Raw genomic sequence first — 14,914 nt, 5'->3', positions numbered from 1 at the left:
ATTATAACTGGCAACTAAGGAAAATCCCAAATTCAGTATCTCAGAAAATTAGAATATTGTGAAAAGGTTCAATCTTGAAGACACCTGGTGCCACACACTAATCAGCTAATTAACTCAAAACACCTGCAAAGGCCTTTAAATGGTCTCTCAGTCTAGTTCTGTAGGCTACACAATCATGGGGAAGACTGCTGACTTGACAGTCATCCAAAAGACGACCATTGACACCTTGCACAAGGAGGGCAAGACACAAAAGGTCATTGCAAAAGAGGCTGGCTGTTCACAGAGCTCTGTGTCCAAGCACATTAATAGAGAGGCGAAGGGAAGGAAAAGATGTGGTAGAAAAAAGTGTACAAGCAATAGGGATAACCGCACCCTGGAGAGGATTGTGAAACAAAACCCATTCAAAAATGTGGGGGGAGATTCACAAAGAGTGGACTGCAGCTGGAGTCAGTGCTTCAAGAACCACTACGCATAGACGTATGCAAGACATGGGTTTCAGCTGTCGCATTCCTTGTGTCAAGCCACTCTTGAACAACAGACAGCGTCAGAAGCGTCTCGCCTGGGCTAAAGACAAAAAGGACTGGACTGCTGCTGAGTGGTCCAAAGTTATGTTCTCTGATGAAAGTTAATTTTTGCATTTCCTTTGGAAATCAGGGTCCCAGAGTCTGGAGGAAGAGAGGAGAGGCACACAATCCACGTTGCTTGAGGTCCAGTGTAAAGTTTCCGCAGTCAGTGATGGTTTGGGGTACCATGCCATCTGCTGGTGTGGGTCCACTGTGTTTTCTGAGGTACAAGGTCAACGCAGCCGTATACCAGGAAGTTTTAGAGCACTTCATGCTTCCTGCTGCTGACCAACTTTATGGAGATGCAGATTTCATTTTCCAACAGGACTTGGCACCTGCACACAGTGCCAAAGCTACCAGTACCTGGTTTAAGGACCATGGTATCCCTGTTCTTAATTGGCCAGCAAACTCACCTGACCTTAATCCCATAGAAAATCTATGGGGTATTGTGAAGAGGAAGATGTGATATGCCAGACCCAACAATGCAGAAGAGCTGAAGGCCACTATCAGAGCAACCTGGACTCTTATAACACCTGAGCAGTGCCACAGACCGATCGACTCCATGCCACGCCGCATTGCTGCAGTAATTCAGGCAAAAGGAGCCCCAACTAAGTATTGAGTGCTGTACATGCTCATACTTTTCATGTTCATACTTTTCAGTTGGCCAAGATTTCTAAAAATCCTTTCTTTGTATTGGTCTTAAGTAATATTCTAATTTTCTGAGATACTGAATTTGGGATTTTCCTCAGTTGTCAGTTATATCCATCAAAATTAAAAGAAATAAACATTTGAAATATATCAGTCTGTGTGTAATGAATGAATATAATATACAAGTTTCACTTTTTGAATGGAATTAGTGAAATAAATCAACTTTTTGATGATATTCTAATTATATGACCAGCACCTGTATTTTTTCATAATGTTTTCACACTTGACGCAACAGTTAAAACATGCAAGATAGAGGCATAAAGATTTTTCAGAATGTTACTTCTTTGTTTCACAGAGAAATTTATAAGCATGCAAGTTTGACCCGCATTTACAACCCGAATTCCAGAAATGTTGGGACGTTTTTTAAATTTGAATAAAATGAAAACTAAAAGACTTTCAAATCACATGAGTCAATATTTTATTCACAATAGAACATAGATAACATAACAAAAGTTTAAACAGAGAAATTTTACACTTTTATCCACTAAATGAGCTCATTTCAAATTTGATGCCTGTTACAGGTGTCAAAAAAGTTGGCACAGGGGCAATAAATGGCTGAAAAAGCAAGAACTTTTGAAAAGATTCAGCTGGGAGAACATCTAGCAACTAATTAAGTTAATTGATATCAGGTCTGTAACATGATTAGCTATAAAAGGGATGTCTTAGAGAGGCAGAGTCTCTCAGAAGCAAAGATGGGCAGAGCTGTGAAAGAGTGCGTAAAAAGATTGTGGAATACTTTAAAAACAATGTTCCTCAGAGTCAAATTGCAAAGGCTTTGCAAATCTCATCGTCTACAGTGCATAACATCATCAAAAGATTCAGAGAAAGTGGAGAAATCTCTGTGCGTAAAGGACAAGGCCAAAGACCTTTATTGGATGCCCGTGGTCTTCGGGCCCTCAGACGACACTGCATCACTCATCGACATGATTGTGTCAATGACATTGCTAAATGGGCCCAGGAATACTTCCAGAAACCACTGTCAGTAAACACAATCCGCCATGCCATCTGCAGATGCCAACTAAAGCTCTATCATGCAAAAAGGAAGCCATATGTGAACATGGTCCAGAAGCCCTGTCGTGTCCTGTGGGCCAAGGCTCATTTAAAATGGACTGTTTCAAAGTGGAAAAGTGTTCTATGGTCAGACGAGTCCAAATTTGACATTCTTGTTGGAAATCACGGATGCTGTGTCCTCTGGGCTAAAGAGGAGGGGGAGACCTTCCAGCGTGTTATCAGCGTTCAGTTCAAAAGCCAGCATCTCTGATGGTATGGGGGTGCATAAGTGCATACGGTATGGGCAGCTTGCATGTTTTGGAAGGCACTGTGAATGCTGAAAGGTATATAAAGGTTTTAGAGCAACATATGCTCCCCTCCAGATGACGTCTATTTTAGAGAAGGCCTTGTGTATTTCAACAGGACAATGCAAAACCACATACTGCAGCTATTACAAAAGCATGGCTTCGTCGTAGAAGAGTCCGGGTGCTGAAGTCCTGCCTGCAGTCCAGATCTTTCACCTATGGAAAAAAATACGTCAAAGACGACCACAAACTCTTCAGCAGCTGTAAACATTGATGAATAGGAAGTTAAAAGGAACAGCAATAGATTTTTTGTAACAATATGAATTTTTACTGTCACTTTTGATCAATTTAATATGTCCCCAAATTTTAAGTGGTAGTGTATTTGTATTTCTTCATTTGTTTAAACTTGCCTCTAAATTTGAGATTGCATTAACCACAAAGATTGTGGTAGTTTGTTGTTAAGCAAAATACTAGCAGAATACACTGGAAAAATGGTGATTAATTCATGGGGTTGGAAATATTGTGCAGGTGTTGGTGTCTGCAGTACATTATATTTCATTTTTACAGAGAAGAACATGCTGTTCACATCCTGACACACCTGTCAACACTAGAGAATCTCTCTCTCTAGCTGTTCAAATCTACTCGCTTCCCCCCATATCTTAGTAACTGTGCATAGACAGCTTCTCTCTCCATTCTGACAATGTGGAAGACAAGTGACGGACACCTGTAAAATACCCACTGTGTTCCCACAAGGTGACCGTTATCTCATAAATTGAGTCTTTTAACATCTATAAAAAGCATTAAGACGTACAATCTGATGATATATGGGGATTATTACATTTCTAGGTCATCGCTGAAGTGGAAGCTGCAGAGCGTTTATATTTATTTCTCTATCTCTGCCACCAAGGTTTCTGAAGGAATAGTTTGGCCAATAAATTACTTTTTATTTAAGGGCCAGAATTACTAACAGCTGAAGCCAGTGCAAATCCTTTTTTGCCATTAAAGGGTTTGTTCACCCAAAAATGAAAATTGTCATTAATTACTCACCCTCATGTCTTTCCAAACCCGTAAGACTTTCTTTCATCTTCAGAACACAAATTAAGATATTTTTGATGAAATCTGAGAGCTTTCTGACCTCCCTATAGACAGCAACATCATAACCAATTTCAAGGCTCAGAAAGGTAGCAAAGATATCCTTAAAATAGTCCTTGTGACTACGGTGGTTCAGCCTTAATGTTATGAAGTGACGAGAATACTTTTTGTGTGCAAAAAACAAAACAAAATAACATCTTTATTTAACAGTTTTTTTTTTCTCTTCCCTGTCATGTTTACGTTGTAGACGCAGTGCAGCGTTTCCAGGTTCTACGTCAGAATGCCGACTCAGTATTGGCTGATGCTGTTCACGTGAGCAGCACGACGCATCGTGTGTCCCGCCCAATAATGAGTCGCAATCTGATGTGGAATCCGGAAGCTCTGTATTGTGTTTACTACATCAACAGCGTAGGAAAATGACAGGGGAGAGAAGAGATTGTTGAATAAAGTTGTTATTTTTGTTTGTTTTTTGCACACAAAAAGTATTCTCGTCGCTTCATAAGATTAAGGTTGAACCGCTCTAGTCACATGGACTATTTTAACAATGTCTTTACTACCTTTTTGGGCCTTGAAAGGTGCAATGACATTGCTGCATTTGTGTGGTCTTGGATTTCATCAAAAATATCTTAATTGTGTTCTAAAGATGAACAAAGGACAATTTTCATTTTTGGGTGAACTATCCCTTTAAAAACTACTGTTCAGGATTTACTAAAGACAAACAGTCAAACATGCAGCTGACTTTACTGCATTTGCATTTGTAGGAGTTTCCCTTTCAGACTCAAAATGTATGGTAAGAGAATATTTAAATAAATCATGCAACGTTATTTACTAGGTTTGCGGTAGTCAGTTTACTAGTATTTGTGCTATTATTAAAGGCCCAAAAAAAGTATGTCTTAAAGACCCCCTGTGTTGAAAATCAAGTTCTTAAAGTAGTTTATGTCTATGTGGTGTTTTTAATATGCTTTAAGACAAACCATGTGCAAATTCATCAGTCAACACCAGTTTTCTCCTAACAGTATTTTCTCCTTAAAACTGCAGTGAACCTAGGACAGTCTCAAAAATGCGGTTTGAAATCACCCCTGTTTCCTACTGTAAAAACATGTAACAAGTCCAGTCAACTTGTAGGTTGGGGCTTTTCTCCACTGACTTTCTGTGATGTTCAAAGTGTTTCTAAGGATGCTGATTTTTAGAAAGCAGCTGTCTGACTCTAAGATGGCGAACGGGACATTAGCAACACATTATTAGCTGTTTGATAACGTAGTCAATCAGTTACCGTTAAACACATTTCCATTCTGATACATCGACTTGTAGACAAGCCTGTATAATTTGCTCTTCCTCTTTTTCTGAATTGGTTTCTGGTTCAAACATACAGTATCTCACAGAAGTGAGTACACCCCTCACATTTTTGTAAATATTTTATTATATCTTTTCATGTGACAACACTGAAGAAATGACACTTTTGCTACAATGTAAAGTAGTGAGTGTACAGCTTATACAACAGTGTAAATTTGCTGTCCCCTCAAAATAACTCAACATACAGCCATTAATGTCTAAACCGCTGGCCACAAAAGTGAGTACACCCCTAAGTAAAAATGTCCAAATTGGGCCCAATTAGCCATTTTCTCTCCCTGGTGTCATGTGACTCGTTAGTGTTACAAGGTCTCAGGTGTGAATGGGGAGCAGGTGTGTTAAATTTAGTGTTATCGCTCTCACTCTCTCATACTGGTCACTGGAAGTTCAACATGGCACCTCATGGCAAAGAACTCTCTGAGGATCTGAAAAAAAGAATTGTTGCTCTACATAAAGATGGTGTAGGCTATAAGAAGATTGCCAAGACCCTGAAACTGAGCTGCAGCACGGTGGCCAAGACCATACAGCGGTTTAACAGGAGAGGTTCCACTCAGAACAGGCCTCGCCATAGTCGACCAAAGAAGTTGAGTGCACGTGTTCAGCATCATATCCAGAGGTTGAGTTTGGGAAATAGACGTATAAGTGCTGCCAGCATTGCTGCAAAGGTTGAAGGGGAGGGCGGTCAGCCTCTCAGTGCTCAGACGCCGCACACTGCATCAAATTGGTCTGCATGGCTGTCGTCCCAGAAGGAAGCCTTTTCTAAAGATGATGCACAAGAAAGCCCGCAAACAGTTTGCTGAAGACAAGCAGACTAAGGACATGGATTACTGGAACCATGTCCTGTGGTCTGATGAGACCAAGATAAACTTATTTGGTTCAGATGGTGTCAAGCGTGTGTGGCGGCAACCAGGTGAGGAGTACAAAGATGTACAAAGTTTGTCTTGCCTACAGTCAAGCATGGTGGTTGGAGTGTCATGGTCTGGGGCTGCATTAGTGCTGCTGGCACTGGGGAGCTACAGTTCACTGAGGGAACCATGAATGCCAACATGTACTGTGACATTCTGAAGCAGAGCATGATCCCCTCCCTTCGGAGACTGGGCCGCAGGGCAATATTCCAAAATGATAACGACCCCAAACACACCTCCAAGACAACCACTGCCTTGCTAAAGAAGCTGAGTGTACCTAAACCCTATTGAGCATCTGTGGGGCATCCTCAAACGGAAGGTGGAGGAGCTCAAGGTCTCTAGCATCCACCAGCTCTGTGATGTCATCATGGAGGAGTGGAAGAGGACTCCAGTGGCAACTTGTGAAGCTCTGGTGAACTCCATGCCCAAGAGGGTTAAGGCAGTGCTGGAAAATAATGGTGGTCACACAAAATATTGACACTTTGGGCCCAATTTGGACATTTTCACTTAGGGGTGTACTCACTTTTGTGGCCAGCGGTTTAGACATTAATGGCTGTGTGTTGAGTTATTTTGAGGAGACAGCAAATTTACACTGTTATACAAGCTGTACACTCACTACTTTACATTGTAGCAAAGTGTCATTTCTTCAGTGTTGTCACATGAAAAGATATAATAAAATATTTACAAAAATGTGAGGGGTGTACTCACTTCTGTGAGATACTGTATATGGCTGAATTAAGTATTTCCACTTTGTGCTATTGTGTAGCATTTACTACAGTTGACTGAGTGGATCAGGTAGTCGGAGCTGGTGTGATTGAATGGAGGCAGAGACTAATTTGCATATTCATAGTTCCGCTGATTGACTGCAATTATTGACTGCAGGGGATTTTAACCATTTTTTTCCTTGATGTGGCTGAGATAGTTGCTGCTAGGAGAAGGAACTGCAGAGAACAGAACACGCAAAGCAGAAGGAAGAGAATTTTCTCCACTCATGTTCATTTATTTGGAATGCCAGATGAAGACGTTATTCGAACATATCGTTTGCCAAGCCATGTTATTTTTTATTTTGCGCTACTCTTGCGTTAGTCATTATAGAAATGAGCTGCTGTGTCTGTGTTCTTTAATACTGTATGCATTGTCTGCATTGTCAGTAAATTACCTGCAGAAGTTTCCACTTCCATCTGCACTTTTATGGGATAGCACTAATTTGCTCTGTTTAGTAAATCTTGCCCAAAGCCTTTAAAGTATTCCAGTTCTTCGGTTATATAACCAAATAATGTGAATTTCTCAAAACCAATTTCATTTCCATGAACAAGATGTTTCTTCATGTAATTCATGTGTATTAGGCTACAGATATCGACACAGGAAACTACAGTAAGATGGCCTACAGGCTGATCATCCCTCCCACTCCCGAGGGGCAGGACAGTTTCGTTATTGAGCCGTACACTGGCGTCATCAAGAGCGCCATCATGTTCAGAAACATGCGCCGGTCCTACTTCAAGTTTCAGGTCATCGCCACGGACAACTATGGGCAGGGGCTGAGCAGCAGGGCTGATGTGGTGGTGAGTGCACATGACCTTTGACCTGTAAAGTTTGTTCATGCACCTCATGTGAAAAGATGATTCGAACACAGCTGGGAGTTCCTACTCAAAACATGGGGCTTTGAGAAATGACATTTTCTCTCATCCTTCATGGTTATGCAAAATTAATGTTTGGGGTTCAAGTCAAATCACTGACTGATTAATTTAAAATGAGTCTAAATCACATAACAATCTGCACTGTTATTAAGTGAAAATATCTCTCCAGAGTGTTGATTTGGTTTGGTAAATACGTTATGTTTCAGTAAATGTTTGCGTGCAGAAGTGCATATGCTATTTGTGCACTACTTAGTGCAGTAATGAATATATAAATAAACTGTTTTTGTGTCAGCTGAATTATTTATGCTGTTATATCTCCTGAAGTGTTGCAGCCAGTGACTTGTGCAATTCCCAGAAATCTCTAGAGCTAATGAACGCCTAATAAAAAAAGAGGGATTTAGAATTGCAATGTATCAGGGTTTTAAACGTCATGTCATTAATGTTTGTGTCATTTTCGATTTCCACTAGCAGTAGAATTGTTCTATAAGCGTTCATCTTGCTGCCACACTGTTACTGACCAATTGAATTAAAGACCATTACAACTGCAAACAGCACTTTAAAGCCAGGCGGTATATTGTGAAGTATGGGAATTTTTCTATTTTGCTATACTTGCTATTACTGTTTGGTTATTTTAAGCAATTTTCAGAGAAAATACATAAAATCCAGATTGAATATCATAGAGATATGATTATTTTAGCTATATCAGCCTGTGCATTTAAACTCCACCACATTAATCAAATCTTCTGTCTTTTTCATATTCTTTGTGGGTTGTAGGTGTCCGTTGTGAATGCCTTGGACATGCAGGTTGTGGTCTCTAATGTGCCGCCCACTGTGGTGGAGGAGAATAAAGAGCAGCTGATTAGGTGAGAATTCCTCCCTCGGTGTGTTTATCTGCATTGCTGGTTTCCTTGAGTGGCATTTAAGTGTTTCCTGAACTGTCAGCAGCCTCTGTTTTCCCACTTGCTTTGATTTAAATGGCCATCCAAATTGTTAAAACACAGAATTGGGCTCAAATGGCAAAATCCAATGAGCAAAATAAAACTACTTTGCTCAGTAGGTTGCAGCATAATCATAATAAAAGACAAAATGATTGCTTTACTAATGCTAGTCAGATGTATATATTTCAAACCGAAGACAATACAGTGCTGTTCATTCAATTTATGCAATAACTGTTGTGTATGCTTTACAAATGTGTTATAGGAAGAATCTCAAAATATTATGTCTGTTACCCTAATATGAAAATGTAATATCACATTATTAAAATATAAAAAAAGTATTTATTCATTGTGGTAATATTTGTTTGCTGATTTTTACGGAGACCCGCACATGATATATATATATATATATATATATATATATATATATATATATATATATATATATATATATATCGTGGCCACGAATTAAGACTGTGTTCCCACGACTTATTAATTTGTTCCCTTGTTGTCGTAAATTGTGGCCACATTGAACTAATTTGTCCCCTCATTTTGATTTAACTAAAACAAGGGAACAGCATGGCCACGATTTAGTAGAACAAGGAAACGAATTAGTAAAATGTGCTGGTGTACTGTATTAATAAGTCATGGGAACAAATTGATAATTCATGGCCACGATATACATATTTTTTTTGTCCGCATGTCATGTGCGGGGCTCTATAGATTTTAATTAAAAATAAAAGCAAACAAAAAATGTTTCGACAGATAATAATGAGAAATACAAACTCAAAAGTAACATTATGAGTTTTGTGAATATTGTCATCATGCAACAAAAAAATAATTTTCTTTAACATTTGAAGAAGATTAAGCAATTTCATATACCATCTTTTTCAGTATTTTGGAGCGCTATGTGCAAGATCAGATCCCTGGTGCTAAAGTGATAGTAGAATCGATCGGCCCACGGCGGCATGGAGAAGGTTATGAACTTGAAGACTACTCCAAATCAGACCTGCAGGTGTACGCCATCGACCCTCTCACCAACAGAGCTATCTCCAGACAAGAGCTCTTCAAGTAAGCCAAACACACAGCCACTCCTGACACCTTTAACAAACAGTCTGCTACTTTGTTTCCAACATTTGGAAAAGAGGAAAAAGTCAGAGCCTTGTCCTGTGTGCTCTGACTATGGTGTTGATGTGACATTTTAAATCTGGCTTGCAACAATTCCAGATTCTCTTTTCTTCTCATCTCACCATCGCTGCCTGTTCATGCTCTTCTGTGCTAAACAACATATTTTCAAAATCATCTAGTCAGTGGGATGCATAAACAGGTAGTTAACTAATCATTCTTAAGCACTGTATAATTAGGCAAGTCCACCTGATTGGACACATTTTCTATGAGGTGTTTTCATAAGGCCTATTCTTGTTTTACTACAGCTAGACAGAGTCCAACTAAATTACACCACAACTGCTAAAAATATTAAAAAATAATAATAACATTAACTAGATACTACTGTTCAAAAGTTTGGGGTCGGTAAGACTTTTTTTAAAATATATATATATATATATATATATATATATATATATATATATATATATATATATATATCATGGAAGAAAATCAAGATAAACTAATTGGACATCATGACATAAGTCTAGTCTTAAAAAAAAAAAATAGTGGCAAAAATGCAAAAAGTGAAGGAGAAAAAGGGAAATGAGTTGCTTTTGTAAACAGTTGTTCTATACAGGAAGAACCTGTACTCTTCAGCCTAGAGGAAAAAGCCCCACGACGTCCAGACACACAGCAATACACTCATTTAAACTCTGCCGTGCCCCATGACTCAGCAGGAGATGCGTCTGTCACTGGGATCCAACGCAAGTCATCAGGATTCTGTTCAAATATGTGTTTACTGAGCCAACAAACACATCTCATTCATATTCACTAGCACAGGAGATCACAGACCACCTGCCTTATTCTGCCTTTCTTGCCACACATCTTACTCTTATACACATTTTATTTTGTTCACTGTGAGATGTGTTCTGCTTGTGTTTGTATCTCAAAGCAGAGCAGCTGCCCAGATGAAAATTTTATGGCTCAGAGGTTACTGGTAACATTTCTTTAGAGAAATGAAGACAAATGAAACAACTGTTGACAAAGAAATAATTAGCCAGAATTTGATGAGAAATGTTTGAAGCTTATATTAAAATCTCTGACTTTTTAATTGTGTGTAATTTGTTGAGATCTCAACTAATTTAAGATGCGTGTGAGGGAGAAAATCTGAGAAATATAAGATTCAGGCAGAAGTCTCTATTTGCTCTCCATGTTTAATCTGCATCTCTTTTTTTATTGTGTAAACGTTTTCAGAACCAACTGAGATATTTAAGGCATGGTTGTTGTTGTAGTGTTATTGTTGTTTACTCAACCACTGTAGTTCCGTAAGCACTTTAATTGAAATCAAGCTGAAAATTTTACTTCAGCTTGGTTTCAGTTACCGAAAGTAAGTTTTAATGAACAGTTTTAGTTTTAGTTAACAACAGCTACAATGCAGTGAATAACTTTTTTTGCACAAAGCTATTGTTTTGACCAATTTATGGTTCTTTTTAGAGCTCTTAGATTAATAACATGAAGGTGTCACGGATTGGCTGAGGATGAAGATGAGATAGGCGAAGCAGATCTCAAATGCAGCGTAACTTTATTAAATAAAACAAAAGAGTAATTCAATAACGAAGAGTGATCTTTACATTTTTGCATTTTTGTAGTTTACACGGAGACGATATGGTATCGTTTTCAAAAACGTGCACTTTGAAATCTGTTTTTTAAAAGTTTGCGCTTTCAGGCCCCCAAAACGTAGTTGTCGTGCAAATGAACGGCCAAAAGACATAAAAAATTTTGGGGGGGTTTTTAGTTGAAAATGGTGTTGTGCAAAAAAACAGCTTCTCAAAGTCCTTGAAAACAAAGGAAAACACAACAGATTGGGGTAGAGGGAGGCTAAATAATGAATTTTTATTTTTGACTGAGCTGTCCCTTTAAAAAGTTTTCATTTGTGATTGTTCTTTATTACAGATGAGAACATGCTTTTTTGCCTGTGTTTGTGTGGACATTATCTGTCTCTGTTTGACTCAGTTACATGGGGACATGCTGCTTTTAGACTGTGTTTTTGTGTGTATGTACCTTCCTGACTGAGAATAGCAGACTGCTGATTTTTGCGCCATTCTCCTTTCATATGTTCTGCTGGAGATAAGGTTGTTTTCTTGTGTCTCAGGTAATAAAAATCAAAATCTGCTTCGCAAAGCTGTAGGGTCTAAGCTGCACCTCAGTGTTCACAAACGTTCCCTTCACACAACTAAATTCTTTGTCCAGAATCCATATTGTCACTCTCAGTAATGTTTTGAATGGATGAATCCAGTCCTGCTGGTTAGAAGCCCATTGACTCTGAAATGCGATAAAAAACATTCAGCCATTGTTAAGCACGTTCACACTGCGTGTCTGTAACAGCGTGAGTTAACCCGTGCTGTTTCTCTTCCTCCACAACAGGGACGTGATTCAGAGAGATGAAAGAACAATCTGAAACATTCCACGAACTTTAATTAAAAAAGAAACAAAATATTGTCTCCATGTCCTGTATGCTACTGTTCAGCTTGAGTTTGTTCCATTCTTTTTCCAATTAGTGGAACATGTAGCGTTTAAAACTTTAAAATTAAGCATTATACTTCCTTCTAGCAGTCGCATGGAACCAAAACTATTATTGGCTTTATTTATTTTATTTTATTTTATTTTATTTTATTTTTTATTTGCTATCGCCAATAATACACTGCCTGGCCAAAAAAGTGATTATTATGTTTCTAGCATGTTATATGTTTGGGAACAGTTCTTTTAACCCTTAAAGATGGAGTGTGTAGCTTTTCATTTCTTAAACAACCATGTAGGAAGACACATCATGGCCATATTCCAGGATGACAATGTCATTTATTTCCATTGAGAGGTGCATCATTTTTTGGTCAAGATCTTGTATTGACAATGCAAGAGGTGAGCACTCTGTAAAGTCTCCTCCAGCACATCCCAAAAACTTACACTGAGGTTAAGGTCAGTGCCAATTCATGTGTGAAAATGATTCTTCATGCTCCCTCCCAACAATTCTTTCACAATTTGAGCCTGAATCTTCACATTATCATCCTGGAATATGGCCATGATACATCTTAATACATGGTTGTTTAAGAAATTAAAATCTACACACTCCATCTTTAAGGCTTAAAAGAACCGTTGCCACACATATAACATGAAAGATATAATAATCACTGTAAAAATGATCCATCCATAGACTTTTTTTTTTTTTTTTTTTTTTTGGCCGGGCAGTGTATTTTCCAATATATTTAAATTGCATTACTACAACTACAGTTGAATTATATATTTAATATATATACCAACCAAGGATATTTCTGTAGATGCATTTATTATTGGAATATTTATTTAAAAAAAAATGTATATAGGCCCCATTATTTATACCAGCTTCTTGTATGTTTCCTAAAGGTACACTGAGTAATTCATTCCACTTAACAGTGTGAGTCCATTTTTAATATATTCTTATATATTCTTCTTCTAATATATTACACAGAAGAAAGATGGTTAAACACAACAATAACAATAAGAGACAGTAAATGGTCTAAACCTTTAACATCTTGATCTGATGGAACGTAGACAGCGCTAAATACAGGTGTAAATGAGGTGTAAATTCCAAATAGCAACAAAGTTACTTAGTGCACCCTGTCTATTCATCCTCAAATCTCCTCAGATGTTGTGAAGCTCATCTGTGTAGCGTTGCAGGTCTATTTGACCACATAGATCAAACACACAGTCTTTCATCAGTCTTTATTAAACCTGGATCATCGATTGTGTTTGAACAGTCCTGTTTACTAGGTGCTTCTGTTGAAGTGTTCTGTTGCAGGAGGGCTAATTGGTCTGCCAGGGATACTTATGAAGTACTTAACAGGCAGATCTATTTAAACATTATTGATCAGCAAAGTGTCAACATAGGCAAGACTTTTTTAGATTTCACATCAGCCGAGGAGGAAAAAAAAAAAAAACCTCTTGCTCTGCTTTGGAGTAGCCCTAATAATCAGCTCTTTATCAAGATATAAAATAATAACTCAGGTTGATACTAGCACAGTCAAGCCATTGCAGGGGAGAATGAGGATTTCCACATCATGTTGCCTAGTAACCCATAAGATGAACTGGAAAAGGCTAAATACAGCTGAACGGATGCTGTCCTCATTAGCAGGATTCTTGGCTCCCGTTTCTGTGCTGAAGATGCTTTGCATTGACACTGAATGTTATCAACATCTAGCTGTCAATCATCTCAAGGCTGTCATAGTCAGTACAGTATAAACATGGTGTAGGTGAGCTGAAATGTACAGTATTGTATCACCCTGAAGAGTTTTGTGATAATGATGTACTCATCGTACAGGTACATATTTGTTTATGGAACAGATCTAAATTATCTAAAATTATTTTTAGTACTATCACAATTTCGTTTTTCAATATATTTCAATTGAATCACTACAGTTGCATTATTACTGCACCACCTGAAAAGTTTGTGCTTTTTTGTGCTTATGTAATTTTTTTTTTTTTTTTTATTTTTTTTGATGATGATGTGCTTATTGTACTGATAAAAATGACTCTGTGGTGAAGTAAATACTACAGAAAACAAAAAAACAAAACAAAAAACAAAAAAAACAAATGTAATTTCTACTAGAGTAAGTTAGTTCAGGCAAGAATAAACAAAAACAAACGTAAATTCGATATTAGTCCTCAATTCAAGCTTGTAGAAATTAAAGCGTAAATATCAACGTTACTACTCAACTTTTCTGATACTGGTGTTCCCATCATGCACTGGGGCATGAATAATTAATAAGGTTGATTTTTCACTGTTTTCCAGCTGTATTTATACTGTTTTATCATTGCTTTTGTTTTTAGGTTTAGCAACTTGTGATTTTGTGACATCTGGAGTTCATTTTCTACTCAAAATACTCAAAAACAATCCATCAAATGTTACCGTTATTGTGTATTGTGTACCAAGTATTGAAATCTCTGTGTTCGGGTGGGTACTGTGTTTCTATTATGTAGATATGGTGTCTACACAATATCTATTGTATAATTTACTTAGATGTTTCTAAGTAAAGCATACACTTTAAAAGCATGGTTTAATATTGTTTGATTAAAAAGTACTGCAGTAACACTTTACAATAAGGTTCATTAGTTAAACATTAGTTAATGTATTAACTAACATGAACAAACCACAAGCAATACATTTGTTACTGCATTTACTTATTTTCTTTGTTAATTTTACTTAACTTAGTTAAGTAGATTCTACTTAATTCCATATGTAAAATTTACTTTAAAAAATCTGTGTGCAAAAACTTGCGTGTGAAAGAAAAT

At 37.6% G+C, this 14,914-nt stretch overlaps 1 protein-coding gene across 1 annotated transcript in view; it reads left to right on the top strand.

Annotated features, from left to right (window-relative positions):
* The window catches only part of pcdh15a (protocadherin-related 15a), a 256,854-nt gene that overhangs the window by 214,012 nt on the left and 27,928 nt on the right, over nucleotides 1-14,914 (top strand). The window contains 3 exon segments of the mRNA XM_051918041.1: nucleotides 7,260-7,475; nucleotides 8,325-8,413; nucleotides 9,380-9,556. Coding sequence (XP_051774001.1) covers nucleotides 7,260-7,475; nucleotides 8,325-8,413; nucleotides 9,380-9,556 — 482 coding nt within the window.

Source organism: Ctenopharyngodon idella, chromosome 13 (assembly GCF_019924925.1).
Source record: "Ctenopharyngodon idella isolate HZGC_01 chromosome 13, HZGC01, whole genome shotgun sequence".
NCBI lineage: Eukaryota > Metazoa > Chordata > Actinopteri > Cypriniformes > Xenocyprididae > Ctenopharyngodon > Ctenopharyngodon idella.
This window is presented reverse-complemented; position numbering and strand designations above follow the sequence as displayed.